We start from the raw sequence: 21,079 nt of genomic DNA, 5'->3' as shown, positions 1-21,079 counted from the left end.
TGTGACGCGCGCGCGTTACTGTCCTGAAGAGATACCTGAGGTCGGGTCAGGCAAGGTAAGGTATCGGTGGATGGAGAAGGGTGTTGAGGTAATGTGGGCGGCAGGCGCAAGGCGACCAAGGTCAGGTAAGGTAAGGTCAGGTCCTGGCAGGGGAAAGAATGGATAGCGTGAAAACAAAGGACAACGGGTCCAGTCTCCCCGTGTGTTTGTGTGTGTGCGTGTACGAGGTGCGCGCGTGTGTGAGAGGTGAGAGAGAGGTTGGGCGGGTAAGGCAGTGAGGTGACAGGAGTGAATGCGCGTGTGGTATAAAGCTGTGTGTGTGAGTGGGCAGTGAGGTGGGCGGCGAAAGCAGAACGGAACGGAGTGATTTGACACGAGCTGGGTCGGAAGAACCTCAGCGACGCGGCTTTGAAAGCTGTGGCGCACGCGTGGGGGCGGCTTCACTGCCTAAAGTCCAGACGATACTGGCGACTGGAGCTGAGGAAAGATAACTACTTACCTGAGGTAAGCTACCTAATCTACCTCAAGGCAAGGTGAGGTCGGTAAAGGTCTGCTAGGTAAAGCAAGGTAGACCTCGGTCAGTATTCAGGTTCCAAGGTAAGGTAGGTAGTTTGTCCAAGGCTGCAGATGGCAACTGACAGAGGTGGGTTGCTGAGGAAGGTGTGATGCCAATGGAAGAAGTGCCTAGTTGTACGGAGGAGTATGGAGCACTGAATCAATGGATGGGGAACTGTTTGGCGAGGTGGTAAGGTAGGTAAGTGGTAGGAGGCACGGAGGATGTTGTGCCTTTCCGGTCAGCCAAAAAAAGAAGCGAAATGTAAGGCAGGCACGACAAGGTAGGTACGATGGGGGGGGGGGGGAATGGGTGAGGCGACTGAGGCCACCAGCCGCTCACCTCTCCTCTCGGCGCGACTACAGCCAATTAGAAGCCAGGATCTCGAGAGGAAAGGCTCCAAGGGCGCCAGGCATCATCAGGCATCCATCGTGTTGGGTCGTCAATGGAAGCTCGACAGCTGAGGTAGGCACGTTCGAACTTCGAGGCTTCTTGGTACGGCAAGGTAAGTGGAGGTACCTAGGTACCTAACGTATCTGAGATGATAAAACAAGCAGGCACGCAGGTGAGGGCACGGCGACTACTAATGGAAGGTAAGGTCAGGTGCCTTATGCATCTCATGATTCCCCCCTCATCAAGCCTACCGTTAGATACGGATTGCCGTAGGCACACCACGCATTGCCTACCTTATTCGGTGGCTTAGGTACACTAGGGTACGCAGTAGTGTCGTCGTCTTCAAGATAATCAAGGTACCTAAAAATTCTTGGAATTTACCTACTCACGTCGGATTCGACATTGCGCCCGTAGCTCCCATCCTGATCCGTGCATAACCCGTCGACGTTCCCGCGGAACGATTCTCCACGTTCATTGGTTACAGGTGAGCTGTGCTTGTGGAGAAGAGCTGCAGGTAATCATGTAATTAATGTGAACACTGAACAGGCACAGCAGACGGCGGAGCTCTAGCACCGTCAAATGACGAATCATGTTGGTGGAGAGAATGGTCCAATTCGTTACGAATGGGTACCGGGAACGCGGCATGCTCTTCACTTTTGCGCCTTGCTGCTGCAGGCCAGCTACGGCCTACCTACCTACCTGAGCTACGGCAAGGTAACATCTATTACTGATGCACTACCTACTCCGTCCACGGCATTGGCACCTCAGCGACGTCTGATTTGATGCCTACCTCAGCTAAGGCACACACCCCCACCCCTTGAGCATCGAGCGAGCACCGAGCAGTGAGGTCTGACTGTCCCGAAATGGCGGCAGAAATGAATATTTCCCAACACTCGACGTTGAAACCACCATTGTCGAGGTATTACCAGGATCTACATACGGATGCAAAGGAACGGTACCAGCAATACAAACAACGTGTCTAGCCAGCCGAGTACGGTATTCTGTGGACGAGAGGCAGTTGGCATTTCTCCCTACTGATTTTATTTCCGCAAGGAATATCTCAGCAGGGCTCCTTCAGCCTGCCTTATGCGTATACCGTATGAGGAGTCGAGAAACTAGACAGCATCGAGACTTGAGGGATGGTCAAAACCTTGCATACACGCGTCCAAGGTACAGCCCTACCTTGCCGTATGATGTTAGGTACCTACCTCCCCACTCTGTCCACCAAGGTGTCACATCCCCAGGAAGGTATTCCCGCTATCCTCCCTGTTCAGCTGTAACCTTGAGGGCCATAGTGGCCCTGCTGAGAGCCGGCGACCAGTCTTCCACGACTCATTCTTCACAGTCTTCACACCAAGGCAAGTAATAAATACAGTCCGTATCTTTGGCGTTTGCCGGCGGGAGGGCCCCGGTCTGAGTGTGGATCGAAAAGCCCGCCTACCTAGCTGTGCGGACTGCAGCCCCCAACCACTGATAGACATACCATCAGCTGGACTAGTACCTCAACCGTTCCGTTGGCTAAGGTAGAAGTCCCGAATATTCCCACACTGCTCCGTAGATATGAGGACATTTCCTCGGCCCGTTGATTTCGTGGAGTATCAATAACTATACCCGACGTACCTCAAGCAGTATCGGCAGATACGTCCTTGTTTATGGCTCCGAGCTAAGGTATTGCTCACCAAGATGCACATATCAGTTGAGAGATTGATACGGAATAACTTGAAGCATGTTATAGTGCTCAAACTAAGTCGTCACATTGATGTAAGTGCGTAAATATGACCTGAATCACAGCATCTGGAAAGCAACCCAATCAATATCATTGCTTGAACCGACCATCAGATTGGCGCAGATGTCGTGTCACCGCGGTGAGAAAAATGAGGCGTCCCGCAGTAAGCCTCTCAATCGTCTACCTATACCGAAGGCAACCCAGGTGAGGGAGGTAGTTAGGTAGTCATAAAAAGTCGACTCCATTTCCGGTGTATTATATTACCATAGATAAACTCCAATCACGATGTATTCTTCCTCACTTTTCATATTCTCTGGTGGTGCACACTGCCCTTGATTGCGTAGTTATAATTCATCAACCTTCTCGCTTGAGGTTGATGTATTAATAGTTCTTCTCATTGAAGTACGAATAGGCATGCCGACTCAAGGGCACAGGGCAAGAGGTACCGGGGCAGCTCAGCGCAATCCCTGGAGAAATTGGCCGATCCGAAGAGCCATTGCGCGCGCGTGTATGACGCCCGGGCGGGTTCACCCGAACGATTCGGGATGGCTTAGCCCGGGGGAAGGACGGGCAAAAAAAAAAAAAAAAAAAAAAAAAAGGCCTTCTGGAATCAGCCAACGTTCGTCGAAGCCACAGACGTAGCAATCCCCATTTGTCAAAAAGCTCGCCTTCTTCTTGCTTGCTCGTCGCCATGTCCATTCCTTGCCGTCCAGCTGCCAGATTGGCATTCCGCTCCCTGCGCCAGTGCCCGAGAGCTCCCGCCGGCGCGCCCCGGGAGACTCGTGCATACCACTCCTACGACCACCCGGATCCGACAACGACCTTCCACCCCCACGAATCAACGATCCTCTCCGCCGCGTATAAGCATGTCCCAGAGCATGGCTTCTCACAAAAGGCCCTTGCTCTTGGTGCCAAGGACGCTGGGTACCTTGACATTAGCAGCAGCGTGCTGCCGGATGGCCCCTTTAGCTTGATCCGCTACCATCTCGTCACAAAGCGCGAAGGCATGGCCGCAAAGGAGAAGGAGTTATTCGAAGAGAGCTCGCAGGTCGGTGTCAGCGAGAAGGTGGAACTACTCACCTGGGAGCGGCTATTAGAGAACAAGGCCGTCATCGACCGGTGGCAAGAGGTGAGCACCGCTCCTGTGTAGATTCTGCACGAAAGACTGTATTGGCTTTAATACTTACGATGGATGCAACAGGCCCTGGCGATCATGGCGCAACCGAGCTATGTGCCCGCTTCTTTCAAGGAACTCGCCAAGTTGGTCGACGAGATCTGGTTCCTTTCCGGCGACACTGCCGTCGACCCTTCGTGGTATACCAAGCGCGCTAGCCTATCCATGATCTACGCGTCGAGCGAGCTGTTCATGACCAACGACAAGTCGGCCGGTTTCAAAGATACCAGAGACTTCCTGAGGCGGCGACTGAGTGAGGTCAAAGAAGCCGGCGGTGTCATGGGTTCTCTGGGACAGTGGGTTGGTTTCACGGCTAGCGCGGGTGTAAACGTTCTGAGGAGCAAGGGATTGCGAATCTAAACCTCCTCAGCGACAACGATTTGTGTATAACAGGAACCACCGAGGTCGAGTTCTCGCTGTGTGTGCTATTGTATAATATTGTGTGTAGTACGCGGACTTTGTCGCCCGCTAATAATGTCCCTGACGCCCTTCCATCCAGCCGTCTCACTAGATACAGTCCCGGCACATGCTACCGTAGGTAGATGAGCCCTTGTCCATGACTATGAGGGGTATGTTGCCCAAACGCCGGCCAATGCCAAAGGACAAACCATTTGTCCCTCCACCCGCGCCTTTTAATTGTACGAAACCTGATTGACCAGAACGCCGTTGCTATTGAAATGGTGTATAAAAGCTGGCCAGCTGGAGCGTTAAACCAACGTCCGTTGCCGGGGGTCGGTCAGACTGTCACATGTGTTAGCCGGAATTCAGACAGGAGCAAAGCGAGGATTGTCCTCCAACATGAGACGACGTACCGGATGATCTTGACGTCCTTGTCGAGCGTGGCTCGTCCTTCGATCGCGTTTGGTGTAATCATGATGTACTGACGTGACACGGAGCGTCTAGCAGCGGTAATCTGAGCAGGACAGTCCTTATTAGCATACCAACTCTATTTGGGTGAATGGAAACCAGACTTACAAGCATATTTGTGCTGATGGTACGGTTGACGTTGTCCATGAAGACGTCAAACTCGTCCAGACATCGCAGGGGTGAGCCCATGGCCTCCCAAATAGCTAGCAGCATGCAGATGGATGAGAATGACTTCTCACCACCCGACAACGTCTTTGTGCTCCGGCCTGCAGTACCCTTACGGGTTTCATCTGGTTCCACAAAGAGTTGCAGCCGACGCTGCGGATGGTCAATGGCAAGCTTGCCCCTGAAACCACGCTCGCTCAACAGGTATTGGAAGCAGATGCGAGCACGCGCCGAGATATGTCGCTGGAATAGTCGCCACCTGTTCAGTCGGTCTTCCAGATTGAGCTTGCCTGCCGCTTGCTCCTCCTGCTGGCCCTTGTAGAGTTGCTGTGAAGCTTCGTATGCAGCCTCAGCCCTGGCCGCCCGTTCCTTAATCTCCTCATCCGACGCTCCCAATCTTTGAGCCCTCTTCTCCAGCTGTTGGTGGATGACAGCGTACTTGCTCTCGATACTCCTGTGAGTCTCGCCTTCCTCGATGTACACCCTCTGCGGCGCCTTGTCCATGGCTTGTGCAGTAAAGTTGGCGACAACTTCGGCTTGTTCATCACGCCTCGATTCTGATCGCTCTTTCTCGAGAACGGCATCGTCACGCTCTTGGAACGCGCGGTTTTTCTCGAGAACTGCCATTTTCCGCAGGTCTTCTGCTTTCTGAACTGCGAGTTGCAACTTCGTAATTCGTGCCTGAAAGTCTTTCATTCTTCCCTTCTCCTCGGCAAGCGTCCTCTTGCACTCTTCGCATCTCTTGTTGAGTTCATCTTGTCGCAGTCGCATTTCGCCATATTGAGTTCCATGGTGCTCTCGCTCGGCTTTGGTCTTCTCCAACTCTTCCCGAAGTGAAATAAGCCGGCCATCTGCTCCTTCGTATTGGTCCAGTTCTGCAGAGATGTCTTCAATCCTGGCCTGAACCCGCCTCAGCTTCCGCTCGAGGGACTGCCCCTGTTGCTGCTGGCTATTCAGAGCAGTGTTGCATTTTGCGACCGTCTGGTCAAGCTCTCGCCGCTTCAGCTCGATAGAGCGCAGGTCTCCACGTAGATGAGTTAGTGATTCCTTTGCCAAACTGATTTGGGTCTGGTCGTCAGACTTCATCCTTGGCGCTCGAGGGAAGGGGTTGATGGTTCCTGTGTTGTATCCCGCACCGCTTGATCGGGCCATGCGAAGGCCAAAACCTCTCTTACCCGCGCCATCGTGGAGAGAGATACAAGCTTGGACGTTTGGTGGAGGCGAATCACTCATCATAACATCTTCTGCCTTGGTCCTTTCTCTTATCAGGACGATCTTGTCAATGGTGTGCGCCACGATGAGCTGACTGCGGACCCAATCATTGTCGAACTTGAGCACCCGGAGGACAGTGTCAAAAGCTGGGTCCGGCTCTCTAAGGTGAGTGTTGGGCGGCAGCCGCTTACTGATGATAATGGGAGGAAAGCGTTGCAAGTTGACTTGGTTCATCAGTTTTGTTAGACGTTGTTGATCGGACTTGTTGGACACAAGGAAGCCATCCAGCGTTGCACCAAAAACTGTCTCCAAAATGGGTGACCACTCGGGTTGAGTGAGCTGGACGTGGGCTCCAAGAGGCCCGACGGGCTTTTCGTGAAATCCACTCTCTCGCTCGATTGCTTGAAGAAGGAGAGGTATCTTCTTATCATAGGCAGCCCAAACAGAGCCTCTATTTTGCTCCAGGCTGCGCAAACGTCCCTCTGCTGAGTTGATTTCGGCCCTCTTCCTGTCGATATCAGCCTTGCCCCCTTGTAAGGCAGCCTGAGCCTGGTTCAGCTCCGCTCTGAGTTGCGGGACTGTATCGTTCTCGTCTACGATTTGTTGTTTGATCGTAGATTCTTCAGTTCTTGCTTCGTTCAGGAGACTCTCCTGTTCCTGGCGAGCGCTTCCAGCTCCAGCGCCCAATCGCTGCTCCTCGGCTTCAATTTTGGTCTCAAACTCGGCCACTCCTTGCCCGGCGCTTTTGAGCCGTTGTTGAACATCTCTGAGTTGGTGGTGTATGTCGGTGACGGATTGCTTGGCGTTATGATACGCTTCTTCAGCAATGGCGATACTTTCCTGAATAGCACCGGCATCCTGTGATTCGGATTCAACTGCACCTTGAGCACGCTCCAGGTACTCATCGCGCTGGTTTAGAGCTTGTGTTGTGCCTTCAATGAGCATAGTGGTGCGTTGAATTTCCTCGTCCAGAGCAGCGACTTCCTCATTGCACTTGACGAGCCCATCTTCTTGCTCAGCTACCTGTGACCAGTAAAGCTGATTGCGGAGACGGCGATAAGTCTTTCTCATTTCTTCGTTCTTCTGAGCAATGTCCTTGAGCTTCTGTGCCTCCGAATGCTCTCTCTTCGCACGACGGACATGTTCCTCTAGGCTTGGAAGCTTCGCCTCATGGCTCTCAAGGATCTCCGTTAAGAGTTTGTAGTCGTTGTCAAGCTGTTCGAGCTGGACACCTCGAACAAAAAACTTGTATTTCATCGAAGGCGAGGACGAGTTGAGGAATTGACGGGCGTTGTCTTGCGACAGGACGTTCAGTGGGTTATCGACTTGCAAAGCCCAGTACTCGGAGATCTCGTCAACGTCTGCCTTCTTTGTAGAAATTGTTTTTCCAGTCACACTCTTGAGCTTGAAACCGCTGGCGCCAGCCCTGGAGAAATGTCGTTCGACTCTGATGGTTTCGCCGTATAGATCGGGTTGATAGGCGTCTATACCCTGGTTCTTAATCCTCACAATGATGACTGAATTGTCTCTGCCTTCTTTGATGAAGCTCTTGAGACTTCCACCTCTGTTGGTAGAGCTAGCCTTGCCGCCAAGACACAATGTCAAAGCCGTGAGAACCGCACTTTTGCCACTTCCATTCTCGCCGACGATGAAGTTGATCAGGGGACCGAGCTCAACAAAGAGGCGTTCGTGGCACATGAAGTTGATGCACTCGACACTCTCAATAATGCCGTTTTCGGCAGCATGGTTGTCGCCGATGCGCTGCGGGCGGCTCTTGATTTTCTGCGTAGCACGTTGATCGTCTTGGTCTTCGTACTGCAAGTGCCTGAAGCCATCATCTCGGGCAATTTCATATTGGGTTCTGGGAGGTGAGTCACGGCCGACTCGTCCATCCTCCTCTTCCTCGTCCGCACCGTCTTCGCTTCCGGAACTTGGGGACTCGTCCCTCTTTGGGTTTGGCTTAGTCGGCTGAGCGGTGTGTGATAGTCGGACTCTCTTTGACTACGGAATTTGAGAAGTGTCAGTTGATATCATGGATATTCCTGGCATCATCTTCTTGGAGAAACATACGGGCGCATCCTGACCGAGGTTAGACCTTCCATGCCGCACCTCAACCAGCTCCTCCTCCTCTCCAGTGCCTGCTTCCGAGACGGCGTGGGGTCTTTTGGCGGGCGCCATGGCGAGTACCTCGGAAAATGCGCCTGCAATTGCGCCTGCCTCGAAGCTTCGCGCAATGGTAACTCGATTTGCCTGTCGCACTATGCGTCGAGAAAGGTAGTCGTGGATGTCGGGTACGTTGGTTATATTGAGCTGGGCGGCCTTCCAGATTGAAGGAGCATAAAAGCTTCGTGCGACGCGTCGAATGGATGGAGGAACGCGACTGGGTAATTGTCCGCGCTGGGGGCTGCGGTAAGGTAGTTCTGCATGCACCTTCCGTTAATCGAGCACTTAACGCGCACAGTGTTTTTGGGCAGGCACACTCGAAAATAACTGTACAGGCAAGACGACTATTTATGGGGCACTCTTCTGAACCACAATGACGGGATACGCCAGCAGCCAGTAACTCCAGTCTCCCGAGTTTGAGATGTAATTATTGAAGGAATTCTATCGATCAGTCCAAGACGATTAGTCGCTGCCGGCAAGTCAAGCCCAAAAACTCTGTCACTGGGGTATTCTGAAATACGTATTCACGAACACCCACACGTTGATACCCAAAAAAAAAAAAAAAAAAAAAAAAAAAAAAAAAAAAACCCTCTTCGGATTTCTGAACTAGCTTGGTGTGAAAGAAGCTCAGCTGAACTCCACTCAAATTAATCGACCGTGTCTGCAAACTGAGCCAAAGCTTACGATTCTGCCATTAAAGGACCACGACAGCGGCCGTCGTCTGCGTGCAGTTCCACAGTCATCTGGCGAGCTTGATCATCTCGAAGTGATCTATCATGGATGGTTCACGAGGAGGGACAGGAGATGGAGAGGACAACCACGAAAAGAACACCCCCAACTTACAGGAGAATTGCGTCGAATATAGTATCTTCCCTGTTGACCCCAAAGCCGCAAGTGATCCACTAAAGCAACTTTCCCGACTCGAAGATCTACGAAAATCTGCTTTGCAACTCGCGAGCTCCCTGACTGCAGATTATATTTGGCAAAAGGGCCTGTTTACTCTCGACGTGGTCACGGAACAAGGTTCGTCCAACTCCAGGATGATCTCGTCTTTCGATTTGAGTGCTAAGACGTCGACAGGCAACTCGTTTCTACGAGGAACGACGGACTACGGGGATGCGATCGAGGACGAATGGCTGATTGTCTTCATCCTCAGGGAGCTTTCCAAAGCTCACCCCACGGCATGGATCCGAGTCTTTGACGCTGATGGGGAGTTTCTTCTCATAGAGGCGGCCAACGTTCTTCCCAAATGGTTGAGTCCTGAGACGGACCACAACCGCGTCTGGATCAACAATGGTCGTCTGCGAATCATCCCTCACACACCCGAGGACGGCGCTAAAATCCGGCTGCTGCCGTTGTCAGATGCTTTGCGGGTCATCAAATCAACCGCTGAATCTCTTTTGCACTCCGAATTCATAGAGGCCGAGGCCTTTTACCGCCTTGAAAAGTACCCTGACCAGATTCGCAAGTCTATACACCACTCGCTCGTGACGATTCCTCGAAGACTTGTCCATGTCCTGCGCCAAACTCCCAAAGCCGTTGCACCAGCTGTAGAGTCATTCTACCTCCGCGATGCGCTAGACCTGAACGCACTCCTGTCCAGCAAGAAGAGTCTCACTTTCCCCCCGGTTGATCTTGTCACAGTGAGCGTCAGGTTTTCCAGGGTGTTGTTCGCTCAACTCAGATCGCAAAGGTTCGAGCCTCCTGCACCTTGGACTGACATTATCCAACGGGCCAAGGGGGTTGAGCATACACGTCTGGAGATTGGCATGAAACTTGCATGTGGATTCGAAATCATGCTCAACAACGTTGAGAAGGCTGATAGCCGTGAAGCCAGGGCGGCTAGCATTGTTGTCGAGGACCTCGAGGAGGATGGAGACTCAGTGCTCCCTACGGACGAACAAATCCTCAGCTGGAAGGATGCAGGTCGCAACGATGACGAGTCCTGGATGGACATCAACTACGAAGACTTTGAAAGGGAGCTGTCGGGACGTCAAGGCGGCTCTCAGTCTCAGCCAAAATCAAGCTTCGGGGATGCTACGACACAAGCAGACCTGCGCAAAATCGTCTCCCGGTTCGAGGCCTTCCTCAACGATGAGAATGCAGGACTAGACGGTGCCGAGATCGATGAAATGGACATTGATGACGACGACGAAGAATCCGAGGGAGGGGAGACAGACGAAGATGATGAGGATGAAGACAAGGCGGTCAGCTTTGACGAGGCGGAGTTTTCTCGTATGATGAGAGAAATGATGGGACTCGCACCCGCAGAGTCCGACTTTCGTGATGCTCCGGGCAAATCACCTGCGGCGACAGAAAACGCTAAGCCCGTCGGGCGGGGCGAGGAATCTGATGACGATGACCTTCGGAAGCTTACCGCTGCGTTGGAAGCAGAGCTCAATGAGCACGGTGCTCTAAAGTTGGATCAACCTCAAAACAGGGCCCTCAAACAGAAAAACCAAGGAAAGAAGGAGACATCTGGCCAGGAAGGCAGTGGACATGAAACGAGCAATGATGAGGAGGCAGACGACGAAGTTGACATTGACTACAATCTGGCCAAGAACCTCCTCGAAAGCTTCAAGGGCCAGAGTGGTATGCCGGGTCCGGCTGGGAATATTCTAGGCATGATGGGACTACAGCTACCGCGAGACGAGGACGACAACTCAGGGCAAGGCAAATAGGAGCGATAAAGCTAGACGGCTGAGATCCTCTAGATCATTAATCATTCTTCATTGAAACGATGATTGCATCTTCCTCCCGGAAGCAACCGTGCGCCAGGCTCTAGACGTGTCTTTCCCCCAAGTATGTTCTAAGAATGTTCGTTCATCATGAGCATCATTGTTCAATACACGACCGCCGTCTACTATTCAGACGATTCCCCGCTCTTCGACCGTTTCTTCGCCGGGCTTGATTCGCCGCTTGGTCTTCTCCCTCTCCGTGCGCCAGCATCATCGAGAGCGTCAAGCTGCGCCAATATAGTGTTCAGCCTCTTCCGTGCCTCCAACTCGCGCTCGTTGATGTCCTTTTGCGGGCGAAAGTATGTCCTGGCAATATGCGTGATTGTATGGTAGCAGTCGTACAGCAAAAGGCGAACGTGCGCCCTCTCCTTGTCTTCAATCAGATCCGAAGAAAACATCGACATGATGGTGTGTCGATTGTTCGAATCTCCGTTGAATCCCGCAAGAAAATCACCACTAGGCTCACGACCGATATTGAGAGCAAACAGCGGGTCTCCAAAGATGAAGTTGCTCCAATCCTTCATGCCAGCCATGACGACTCCATCGTCGTGTTGCAGAGCGAGTGCCGTACTGTCTCCCGAATCCGAACCGGTGTCATACTCATCGCCGACTTCGCTACTTGCGTCACTGCCGCGGCGGTCTGCGTCTTGTAGTCTACCCCGTGGCCTATCCTCAATCAGGGATGAGTCCTCTCCGGAGCTTCTTTTTCTGAATACCAGGGTGTTCACATCTTTCCCGACATCGACGGCCACCAGCCGGGGTGTTTTGATTCCATCCAGCACGTGTTCGAAACGCTTGAACTGCCGTCGGATGGCGCTGTAACCCAGCATCACTTGCATATCCTCCCCATCACGAAGCACAGCCTCTAGCATTGAGTGGAAGGCCATAGTCCAGGAGTGGACTCCTCTTGACTCCATCAATCTTGCGGTGATATCTCGCCTAGCGGGCTTCATGGGATCTGTAGCGGGTGATGGCGCACATGTAGGTAGAACAGCAAACGCAGGCCCAAATCGCCCAGTGGGTGATACATGCTCGCAGAGCTGCCGGTACAGTTGGCCAATCTGAAAATCGATCGTTCTTCGTTCGGACGGTGAGAGTGGTGGACTGAGTTCGGGGATGGGCATGCCTATTGTTGGCTTGACGAGGTTATATTCGAGGCCCAGCTCGTTGGATGCGGCCGTATGTGATATAAGGGTTGGAACCAACGCCCGCAATTCTTGCACCGCAACGTCAGAATGACTAGTGGTTCCGCTCTCAGAAGTAGCTATGGGAGAGGACGGCCTGAGTGAGACTTCCGGTTCCGTGATTTCCTCATGGAGAAGAGGCGTCTCGACAGTTTTGCCAGCAAGCCATCTCAACACGGCAGCCTCCGAGATGACGGAGGCTCGTTCAGATCGCAGGAGCTTGACCATGGGCGGCGGGGGAACGACGAGAACCAGGCTCGCTCCGGTGGAGACTTTGACTCCATAGACGCGTTGGCAATGGACCGATGGCATCACCTGGACTTGTTGGACGGTGGCCTTGGGTACCAAACGGCTTATAACGGTCTGTATGGGCTTTGCCGGAGGAGGAGGCGGCGCGCACATGGACGTCGTCGACACTGTATTGTGGTACAGGTTCTGCCCTATGGAAGGTCGATACGTGACGGGCGGGATGCTGCAGGTTTGCGAAACGCTTTGGCAGGCGAATGGTATGCAAGGTGAAGTCGAGGTGTGAGTGCGGTGACACCGACCAGGAGCCATGTGGTAGGGGTTGGGCGAAGTAGCTAGATATAGCGAGCCCTCTACGGCTTTCCAGGCGAAGGTGTCAGGATTTGCAAGGTCGTGTTGCGGCGTGATATGGACACATGGAGTGGTCCGGCCGGGGACTTTGGACGTTTTCATGCCAACAAGGGCAACACCAAGAGGTCACTCCAATAGAAACGGGGTGTCTAGCGAGGCGGATTCGAAAGGGTGAGCCGGCAAGTGAGGTTTACGGGGAGTATTCGCTTATCTCATCCGGGCCGGATGATGAGGATGATGATGGTAGCGCACCAGGTATGTGCATGAAATCACGGTAAGATGAGTCGACCACAAGCGAAAGGATGTTCGGCGATGAACAGGGCAGAGGGTGAGGGCGTTTGAGAAGCCAGGGGTGTGAAGGTCTGAGTGGGCAGGGCAATGCCAACGATGGAGTGTGTGAAGCTGATCCACACACGAACCCTTGTTGGCGAGAAGAGACGGTGGTCTTCCGAGTAGAGGTCGGGGCGGCAGCTGTTTGAGCTGGCAGGAGTGTCTTCGTACGCCTCAGACGAGAAGACAAGACAGATGAGAGGCACAGGGTAAGCTAAGCTACGCAGTTGCATTGCAGCGGTCGAGGCGAGAAGCGAGACATGGTGAGCGGGCGGCACAAAGACCAGGCTCGAGAACACAAGCTTGATGAGGTAGCCAAGCATTGAGGATGACCTTGAGCTGTTCCAGTACAAGCGAGATCGGTCGAGAATAAGCCAACGCACGAGATGAACTAATGAGAAGGCGCAACAGGCGAGAGAGCAAGAGATTGATAGACTAAGGCCCGATGGCTCGGTGGTGACGGGCGAGGCGTCGTGCAAGGAGCATCACTGGCTGAGTGGGTGGGAAGAGGGAAAGGCGCTCAATGAGCGTGTGAGGAATAAGCGAGAGAGACAACACTAAGAAGCGACGACGTATAAGCTGTCTACTAACATCCTACCTTGAGCCATGTACCTACTTTGCCCATGAGGTGCGCAAGGGAGGGAACAAGCGCGCAAAGGTACCAACGAGCACATTATGGACCTCTATGAGCGTGTGTGTGTGTGTGTGTGTGTGTGTGAGAGAGAGAGAGAGAGAGAGTGACACACAAGCGTGCACGTACACATACAGCAGGAAGACGGAAAGAGAGAAGGAGAGGGAGGACCGAAAATTTGACTGAAGAGTGTGTGAATGGATCTCACGGACATAGACCGAGAAGAGAGATGAGGTACCGTAGTGTAGGTGAAAAAATGTCGGAAAAGGAGAAGACAGGCAGGGGGCCAGAGAGGGACTCTACAACGCAGGATGCCAACAATATACGAAGGAATGTGCCACTTGGGGTCAAGTCAAGCGAGGTTGCAGATGATGGCCTTTAACTCCCCATGGGAGAGAGAGAAGAAGCGTCGTAGTCTTGGCTATTCGTGCAGTGAACCATCTCCACATGCGCATTGGTACGGAGTAGCTTACCTATGCAGGCACTGGCAAGTGAGGCAGATAGGTATTCCTGCAACAAGTCAAGGGGAAGAGCAAAGTGTGCGTGAGCCAGGGACATCCAAGCTTGTCAGTTTTCATCGCGGTGTGAAAAAGGTTGGATGGTCCGCGATCTGGGGAGGTGAGGTTGGTGAAGAAGTGGAATGGATGGAGGAAATCTATTCGCAGGGTTCTCATCATGATGAGATGGGGGCTAGCCTCCAGGGAGCGGGGCGACAGGGAACCCCCAGCGAGACTCTGCATCGTCAAGCGAGCCGGGGATTTTTTGATTGGCCGCAATTAAGCGAAACTGGCGGGTCTCGGATCCCCGCCCGCAGCGTCGGGGCAGCCACCACCCACTCACCCACTCGTTCCTCATCTCACATTCTCACTGCTTCCCACGGATACAGATCCATGCCAACGGATAAACACCCTCAAGATTCAAGGACAGCCATGCCCGGTAAGGTACGATACGGTGTACCTAAAGATGAGATGAAAGCTTTGATACCCCAGGTTAGGGCCAAATGCCAAGTATCTACTATGTACGGCGCCTAAGTTTAGGATGGGTATCTTCAATTGACTATCGTGTCCTCTGCCAATACCAATATCTCATGTATTGAGCGTGCTGCAGACCATTGAAAGATCTGCCATTTTCGAGTTTCTCGCAGCAACGCTGGCCATATTGGGTTGAAAAGGCATCAGATATGATGTCTGCCTCGACGCTTGCGCAATACGTCGGAAATGCAAGCCTGAGATCCAGCCCGCCAGCGCAGGAACTTTTGCTAGCGTCAAGCCGATTTGGCGAAGCATGCTGATGCAAGTCATACTTGAACTACGGAGTACTGTTTCCTCAATCTCTACTTCGTAGTTGCTGTCACCAGTACTCCGTGCACCTCACACCTCAACGTAGAGGTAGAATGTTTTTACGGGGCCGCTGAAATAGGCGTATACCGGTCGCATTATGCAAATGTCAAATCACGCTCGTAATACAAAGGTACCTTGGCACCCATCTAAGTCAGAGCTGGCCAAGTGAGGTACGTAGCCTACCTAGCTGTAGGTAACTAAAAAGACGGGCAATCTAGAAGTTCTGCATCAGACATTTCAAATTCCCCTCGCCCAGCCAGGCGGAATCCACTCGCAAAAGGGCTATGCTGCAAAAGCTTGATATTTACATGCACCAGGTTCGTAATAGTAGCCAATGCTGGCATTCCGGATCGACCTCACGAGGGGGTGGCGCCGACCCCGAGCTCCCACATAATTACCAAGGGCCAGCTGACATGATATGGTGGAAGCGGCCCAAGGGACGGATCTGGATCCCAAATAGAAGTTTTGGAACGTTCCATATGCTGGAGACTCGTCAAAATTATACTGATAAGGCTTAGCGCCGTCATGGTCGCAGATGCGCGCACTCCACACGGCTTACTCCTCGCTCCACCCCGGGCGCTCGTCTTTCAGCTGCCACTTTTCCACCAACACGACACATCGGTGACCGCATTGCACCCATGTCTGCATCGGTCTCCCCATATTCCATATCACGTTGCAGAAACATCTTGCCAAGTTGTCATCGAGCACTTGGTAGAGCTTGGGTAATTGATTGCTCATCCTACATTCAAGATCTCTCAAGTACGAAAGAACCCTATTTTGTTTAAACTACAGCTATGAAGCCCTGAGATTGTGAGTGTTGATAGCAACTCGGCCCGGATAGCATCTGTGCTGGGAAGTATCCCAATTTGTATGACGAGATTCGGATTCAACAATGATCGCAGGCTACTTCGAAGTTATTGCGTACTGTAGGTAGGGCCAGGAGCCTTCATCAAGGCCAAGGTGCCTAACCAAGATTAATCGAAGAGCCAGTGCACAAAGGGTCTACACAGTACAACATCGAGAGTCTCTAATAATCTATATCTCGGTGAACTGGAGGGCACGCATCGGCTTCCTTGCTACACGATGACTTTACAGGGAACCAAAGTGAGCCCAAAATCCACCATTTTCACATGACTTTGCCACGCAAAAGGGTCATCCCAAGCAGCAAGAGGCGGAAAGCATCATGCATCTACATGAGAAGAATAGGTGGAAGAGTAAGGGGCACATTTCCCAACAATATGCAATTAGGTGAACCGCACTCTTCCTCAACTCCTGTCATATAGTATTCGCAAAGATCAACCGCCTGTTTCGCTTGGGTTCTCACCAATGCTATACGATAAGTGGTTTCGTCGCTTGGATGATTCATGTTCTCGAATGTATCCCTCACGGCCCTGTACACTACTCACGCTGTCTTCTCTTCACCCTCCTTTGGCGCCGGGCGATTTGCCTTTGCTCCAGGAGACGCCTTGTACAGTTCGTTGACGTTGAGCTTCTTCAAATCATCCCAGTCACTGCGCTCAATAACACTCATGCCGCAGAAACTCTGCAAATCAGTCAGTTGACGCTCGCCAGCTCTACCCTACTAGTCTCGACTGACCTGGAAAACATCAACAAGTATGACCTTGTCAGCATTGGTGAGATCGACCTTGTGCCGCGGGCTGACGACGCTGGCGATTTGCTTAATGAGCGTATCGCGATCAAGCGAGTTATTGCTGCGTATGGAAGGTCGAATAGCGTACTGCCAATGTGTCAGCCTGGGTCACACAGCCATGGTCTGCCGTCAATGAACTTACCGTGCACGCCGGCTTCTCGACCTGGGCGTCACTTTCCCCCTCAACCTTCTCGGCATCGCCTTCTGCGGCGTGGGATGCCTCCTCTACGAGATCAAAATGCGCAGCCAGAGCCTTTCTCGCTGCTCGCGCCACACCGTTCTCAGATGCCTTGTCCACAGAGGTGACCGGCGTCAGTCGGTTGATGTACTTGGTCTTTCGCTCCTTGAGATCAGTGCAGACGCTGGCGTCTAAGCACATCTTACGGCAAAGCTCCAAGGGGTCGACGGGGTCTCTTGTCTTCATGAAGAAGACACACTCGATGCCAGCCTTGATGGCCTTGAAGGTACGCTTAGTCTTGCCTTTGTTGACATCGCTGATACCATCGAGCTCCTTTTTGATAGAGGCCTCAATGTCCTCGTCTTCCTCATCTGATTCGACTTCTTCCCCTGGAGGAACGATACCGTAGATTGTCTTTGCGTACTACAGGACGTCCAGCCATGTCAGTGAGCGCAAAATGGAAAAGACCGGCAGAATCAACAAACCTCGTCGCAAAGTGCGCTGAATTCGCTAATGGACTTTCCATCCATGCCTCTGGCAAAGGTGACCCAGATACCCTTGTCTCCGACTCCAAGGGCGACGCCCTTATCCTGAAGACTGGCGACCTTTGCCTTGTGTTGCGGCGTCTGCCATTTACCGGAGCCTTGTCCACCCTAGTTCCTCATTAGCTATGAACTTATATTCAAGGATGCAGGCTCTTCTTATTAGCTTGACAAGCCAGGGCCGGGAAGAATGAATGCGCATTGCACTCTGCAGAAATCATATGTAAACATACCTTGCTTCTCTTCGCGGGATGACCACCGCCACCACCCGACTGTTTCCTCTTTGCGTCTGTCATTCTGTACGAACTTTGCGAGCTGCCGCCTTAAAAATAAAAAATAAAATACTGCTAGGCAATGAATTGCTGCGCCTGCGCCTTTATGAGTCGTAAGGATGGAAATTGTGGCTCGTAGGATGGCTGAAAAAGAAGCTTGGTGTGTTGTGCAAGATAGCTAGAAGAGGTAAAAATTGTCACACCGCCCTGAGGCAAGAAACCAGACGAGCTGGACCCGCTATGCCTTCTGGCTTCTTACTGCACCTCAGCTTGCAGAGTATTTCCTCGGCAACCAGGCGACGGCAATGCCCATCAAATGAATGTCCATTGATTAAAGCTTATATGTTACCATGATGAACTCGGCGTCAAAGGTCTCTGGAACGGCTTGCATGTTGTTTAAACTTTATGGCCGAACCATTGCTAGGATACGCTATGAAAATCGTACCTTGCAAGCTAACATGCGATTTGGGCGTATTTTCTAAGACTTCATTTTACAATATCTCACTTAAGCACCGTGACGATAGCATTCATCCGATATCACCTGTCGCAAAACTTGACTGTGCCGCATCCAAAGTTGGGTGACTTGCTAGGTAGGTAGCTGAGGCTCGGGAACGCGGAACAATGCCACCTGCCACCTGCCCATATATCAAGTTACGTCAACTTCACCCCGTCTACTTTCCGATAACCAGAGACAGAGCTGCTAGAAAGAGGTGTCGCGCCCGTAATCCAATTGCTGGCTATAATCTAGCATCGATAATCAGGCAAGCCAAAATGACAATAAAGAGACAAAACTTGCATAGGTCACTGTAACCTTGGGACGCAGACCAGAGATCGACGTGTGCTAGTACTATCACATTTGTTATTATTCTCTACCTTATTGCTGATTGCTCGGGCGCAAAGCGGTGCTCGATACAACAAACCCTCTTTCGTCCTTTTCTTCTGGCCATCTTCAATATTTGGGCCCGGATTCGGCGGAAGCAAGGACTTAAATCGCAACATATGGACAAGGTGATATACTGGAAGAGTGCGTTCAATGTCTGTAAACGACGGAGTGGAAATCTACCTCAACTTACTGATAGCGGGTGCACGAGAATAACCAAATATTCATCTAGTTCATGTATACTCTAGTAGTAGTTTCACTACGTTTAAACAACCAAAAATCTAACACCATAAACAATCATAGAACCAAAACAGTACTTCTAGCCATACGCCGGGAAACCCTTTTCCTGCGCCAAGGAAACAAAAACCCTATTCTATGACAGCATCGTTGCGATCTCTTACTCGACCTTTGCATTATTTCTGGCGCTGGCCTCGGCAGTCATGATCAACGCTCTCGGCGCATCCTCCTTGGGGAGGTAGAGTTCGACGAACTGCAGTGTTGTGGGGTTGTTGAACTCCTTGTCGGTCAAGAGCTTCTCGAGTTCGTCCTTTGTCTTGACCACGAACTTCTTGGCTGTCTGCTCGGTGCCGCCGAACACTGTCGCAAGTTCCTTGTACTGCCACTGGACAATGTCGTTGTACTCAGCCTCCATGCCGTGGATGAAGCGCTCGATGGTGTATCCATCATTGCAGATGACGAAGCTATGATGTAACGTTAGCATGGAACCCTTACAATTGGTACAAGGGAATGGCAGGTTTCAACTCACATTGTCGTCTTCAAGCCATGGCGTAGCATGGTAGTGACCTCCTGGGCCGTAAGCTGGAATGATCCGTCGCCGACGAAGAGAATCGTCCTGCGATCCTCTCCCGCGTCCTTGGCAGCGAGAGCCGCACCTTGAGCAGCACCGACAGACCAGCCGATACTTCCCCAAAAGACCTGACTCAAGGCCGTAACTCCAGCGGGGAACTTGGTGTCCCAGATACCGAAGTTGGCCGTTCCTGTCTCGGTGACGACGATATCGTTCTCGCGAAGGTAGTTGCCAACGCGAGGCCACAGGTATGCCTGAGTGATGGTTTGCGACGGGTCCGAATTGGGGCTAGGCACTCTGTTGATGACCTCGGGTGATGTGACGACGGAAAGCTGGCCCAAGTCGAGACGCTCAGTGACCTTGCGGAGGACTCCGCGCATGGTGATGCCAGGGTACTCAGAGTATCTGACTCTCATGTGTGTGCTGTGGAAGTCGATAGTGTTCAGCTGTGATGTCCTGTAAGAGAATCCAGCGGTGTTGAAGTCGCTCTGTAATACTGTTAGTGGGCTGTCTTTGAATATTGGTAGTGTGTGAATTAATTTACCTTAAGGCCACCAATGGACAAGATCAAGTCTGAAGACTCGAGTCGCTCACCCACGTCGGGCTGCGAAGCGGTACCGGCGTAAACACCACCGTAGTTGGGATGAGTCTCGTTAACGGCACCCTTTCCCATGGGTGTTACGAAGACAGGAATCTTTGTCTTCTCGAGAAGGGCGTGAACCTCAGGGAGAACGCGGTGGCGGATGGCGCAGGCGTCAATCAACATGACGGGCTTCTTGGCGCTGTGAAGGGACTTGAGGATAACGTCAACGACGTAGTCCTCTCTGTCGGGATCGTTGGTGGCCTCCTCGAGGTCAATGGGCGTGGTCAGGCGCTGGCCCTCGATCTTCTTCTGAACCATGTCGGTGGGAAGCATAATGTAGACGGGACGACTGCGGATCCAGCACTCTCGGAGAGCATGATCGATCTGGTTGGCGATCTCGGCGGGGTTGTTGAGGCGAGCAACATCGCATGAAATTTGAGAGCTCATGTTGGAGAAGACGTTGAAGTCGCCATTGCCGAGGGTGTGGTGCAGGAGCATGCCGTTCTTCTGGGAGATGGTGGAGGGGCAGCCGACAATGTGTACGACGGGGATGTGTTCTGAGTAGGCACCGGCAAGAGCGTTGATGGCGGAAAGCTCACCAACACCAAAGGTGGTGATGATGGCAGAGATGCCCTTGACACGGGCGTAACCATCGGCAGCGTAGCCTTGAAGGATGTTAGCTCGTCGAAGCTTACTTGGTATCTTGCTAGATTATAGGATGGTTGCTAACCGGCGTTGAGCTCGTTGACATTGCCAACCCATTTCAAGTCGCACTGGGGAAGATAGTCGAGGGCAACGAGGTTGAAGTCACCGGGGAGACCGTGAACGGAGCGGACTCCGAGCTCGTGAAGCCTCTTGAAAAGGTATTCGACGACGTCAACAGGCTCTATGAGCCCTTGAGTTCTGATATCAGCCATTGTTGAATTGGTGTGTGAGCAGCTGATAGTGTATGAGGGGTAGCTCTGAATGCTGCCTCGAGTGTTTGTTGGAGGGATGCTTTGTATGTGTAGATCTGGAATGAAGAAGGAGAGAATAGTTCCAAGTCAAAGCCAGAGGCGTATAGACTTATATCAAAGTCAACGACCTGCGGGA

General features: G+C 52.2%; 8 protein-coding genes across 8 annotated transcripts; 3 read left to right on the top strand and 5 right to left on the bottom strand.

The window, feature by feature from the left end:
- Window positions 1–3,363: 3,363 nt before the first annotated feature.
- Window positions 3,364–4,206, top strand: BDP55DRAFT_566817 (rpsU-divergently transcribed protein; the record flags this gene model as incomplete). Its single annotated transcript, XM_060570539.1, has 2 exons — window positions 3,364–3,801; window positions 3,874–4,206. The coding sequence occupies 2 exons, from the start codon at window positions 3,364–3,366 to the stop codon at window positions 4,204–4,206; spliced, it is 771 nt and encodes a 256-aa protein (XP_060422390.1).
- Window positions 4,207–4,553: 347 nt separating this feature from the next.
- Window positions 4,554–8,268, bottom strand: BDP55DRAFT_734761 (RecF/RecN/SMC N terminal domain-containing protein; the record flags this gene model as incomplete). Its single annotated transcript, XM_060580244.1, has 4 exons — window positions 4,554–4,587; window positions 4,659–4,759; window positions 4,822–8,091; window positions 8,161–8,268. The coding sequence occupies 4 exons, from the start codon at window positions 8,266–8,268 to the stop codon at window positions 4,554–4,556; spliced, it is 3,513 nt and encodes a 1,170-aa protein (XP_060422389.1).
- Window positions 8,269–8,594: 326 nt separating this feature from the next.
- Window positions 8,595–11,025, top strand: BDP55DRAFT_423615 (SGT1 protein-domain-containing protein). Its single transcript, XM_060567470.1, has 2 exons — window positions 8,595–9,276; window positions 9,334–11,025. Exons 1-2 carry the CDS (start codon window positions 9,030–9,032, stop codon window positions 10,932–10,934), a joined length of 1,848 nt encoding a protein of 615 aa, XP_060422388.1. The 5' UTR covers window positions 8,595–9,029; the 3' UTR covers window positions 10,935–11,025.
- A 91-nt stretch (window positions 11,026–11,116) lies between these two features.
- On the bottom strand, window positions 11,117–12,577 carry BDP55DRAFT_566832 (uncharacterized protein; the record flags this gene model as incomplete). The annotated part of the gene is made up of 1 exon (XM_060570540.1): window positions 11,117–12,577. One exon carries the CDS (start codon window positions 12,575–12,577, stop codon window positions 11,117–11,119), a length of 1,461 nt encoding a protein of 486 aa, XP_060422387.1.
- Window positions 12,578–12,957: 380 nt separating this feature from the next.
- Window positions 12,958–13,764, bottom strand: BDP55DRAFT_423626 (uncharacterized protein). Its single transcript, XM_060567471.1, has 2 exons — window positions 13,719–13,764; window positions 12,958–13,659 (listed from the first exon to the last, which is right to left on the bottom strand). The coding sequence occupies exon 2, from the start codon at window positions 13,423–13,425 to the stop codon at window positions 13,042–13,044; it is 384 nt and encodes a 127-aa protein (XP_060422386.1). The 5' UTR covers window positions 13,426–13,659; window positions 13,719–13,764; the 3' UTR covers window positions 12,958–13,041.
- Window positions 13,765–13,793: 29 nt separating this feature from the next.
- Window positions 13,794–14,957, top strand: BDP55DRAFT_721283 (uncharacterized protein). The gene has a single exon (XM_060578508.1). It carries the CDS (start codon window positions 14,045–14,047, stop codon window positions 14,762–14,764), a length of 720 nt encoding a protein of 239 aa, XP_060422385.1. The 5' UTR covers window positions 13,794–14,044; the 3' UTR covers window positions 14,765–14,957.
- Window positions 14,958–16,137: 1,180 nt separating this feature from the next.
- BDP55DRAFT_423557 (uncharacterized protein) lies at window positions 16,138–17,879 on the bottom strand. Its single transcript, XM_060567469.1, has 5 exons — window positions 17,678–17,879; window positions 17,388–17,555; window positions 16,867–17,325; window positions 16,671–16,811; window positions 16,138–16,616 (listed from the first exon to the last, which is right to left on the bottom strand). Exons 1-5 carry the CDS (start codon window positions 17,738–17,740, stop codon window positions 16,476–16,478), a joined length of 972 nt encoding a protein of 323 aa, XP_060422384.1. The 5' UTR covers window positions 17,741–17,879; the 3' UTR covers window positions 16,138–16,475.
- Window positions 17,880–18,993: 1,114 nt separating this feature from the next.
- BDP55DRAFT_566791 (thiamine pyrophosphate enzyme) lies at window positions 18,994–20,904 on the bottom strand (the record flags this gene model as incomplete). Its single annotated transcript, XM_060570538.1, has 4 exons — window positions 18,994–19,297; window positions 19,363–19,892; window positions 19,949–20,652; window positions 20,718–20,904. 4 exons carry the CDS (start codon window positions 20,902–20,904, stop codon window positions 18,994–18,996), a joined length of 1,725 nt encoding a protein of 574 aa, XP_060422383.1.
- Window positions 20,905–21,079: the final 175 nt, after the last annotated feature.

This window comes from Colletotrichum godetiae (assembly GCF_030913485.1).
Source record: "Colletotrichum godetiae strain CBS 193.32 chromosome Unknown BDP55scaffold_88, whole genome shotgun sequence".
Lineage (NCBI taxonomy): Eukaryota > Fungi > Ascomycota > Sordariomycetes > Glomerellales > Glomerellaceae > Colletotrichum > Colletotrichum godetiae.
Note: the sequence above shows the minus strand (reverse complement) of the source record. Positions and strands in the feature narration are given on the sequence as shown.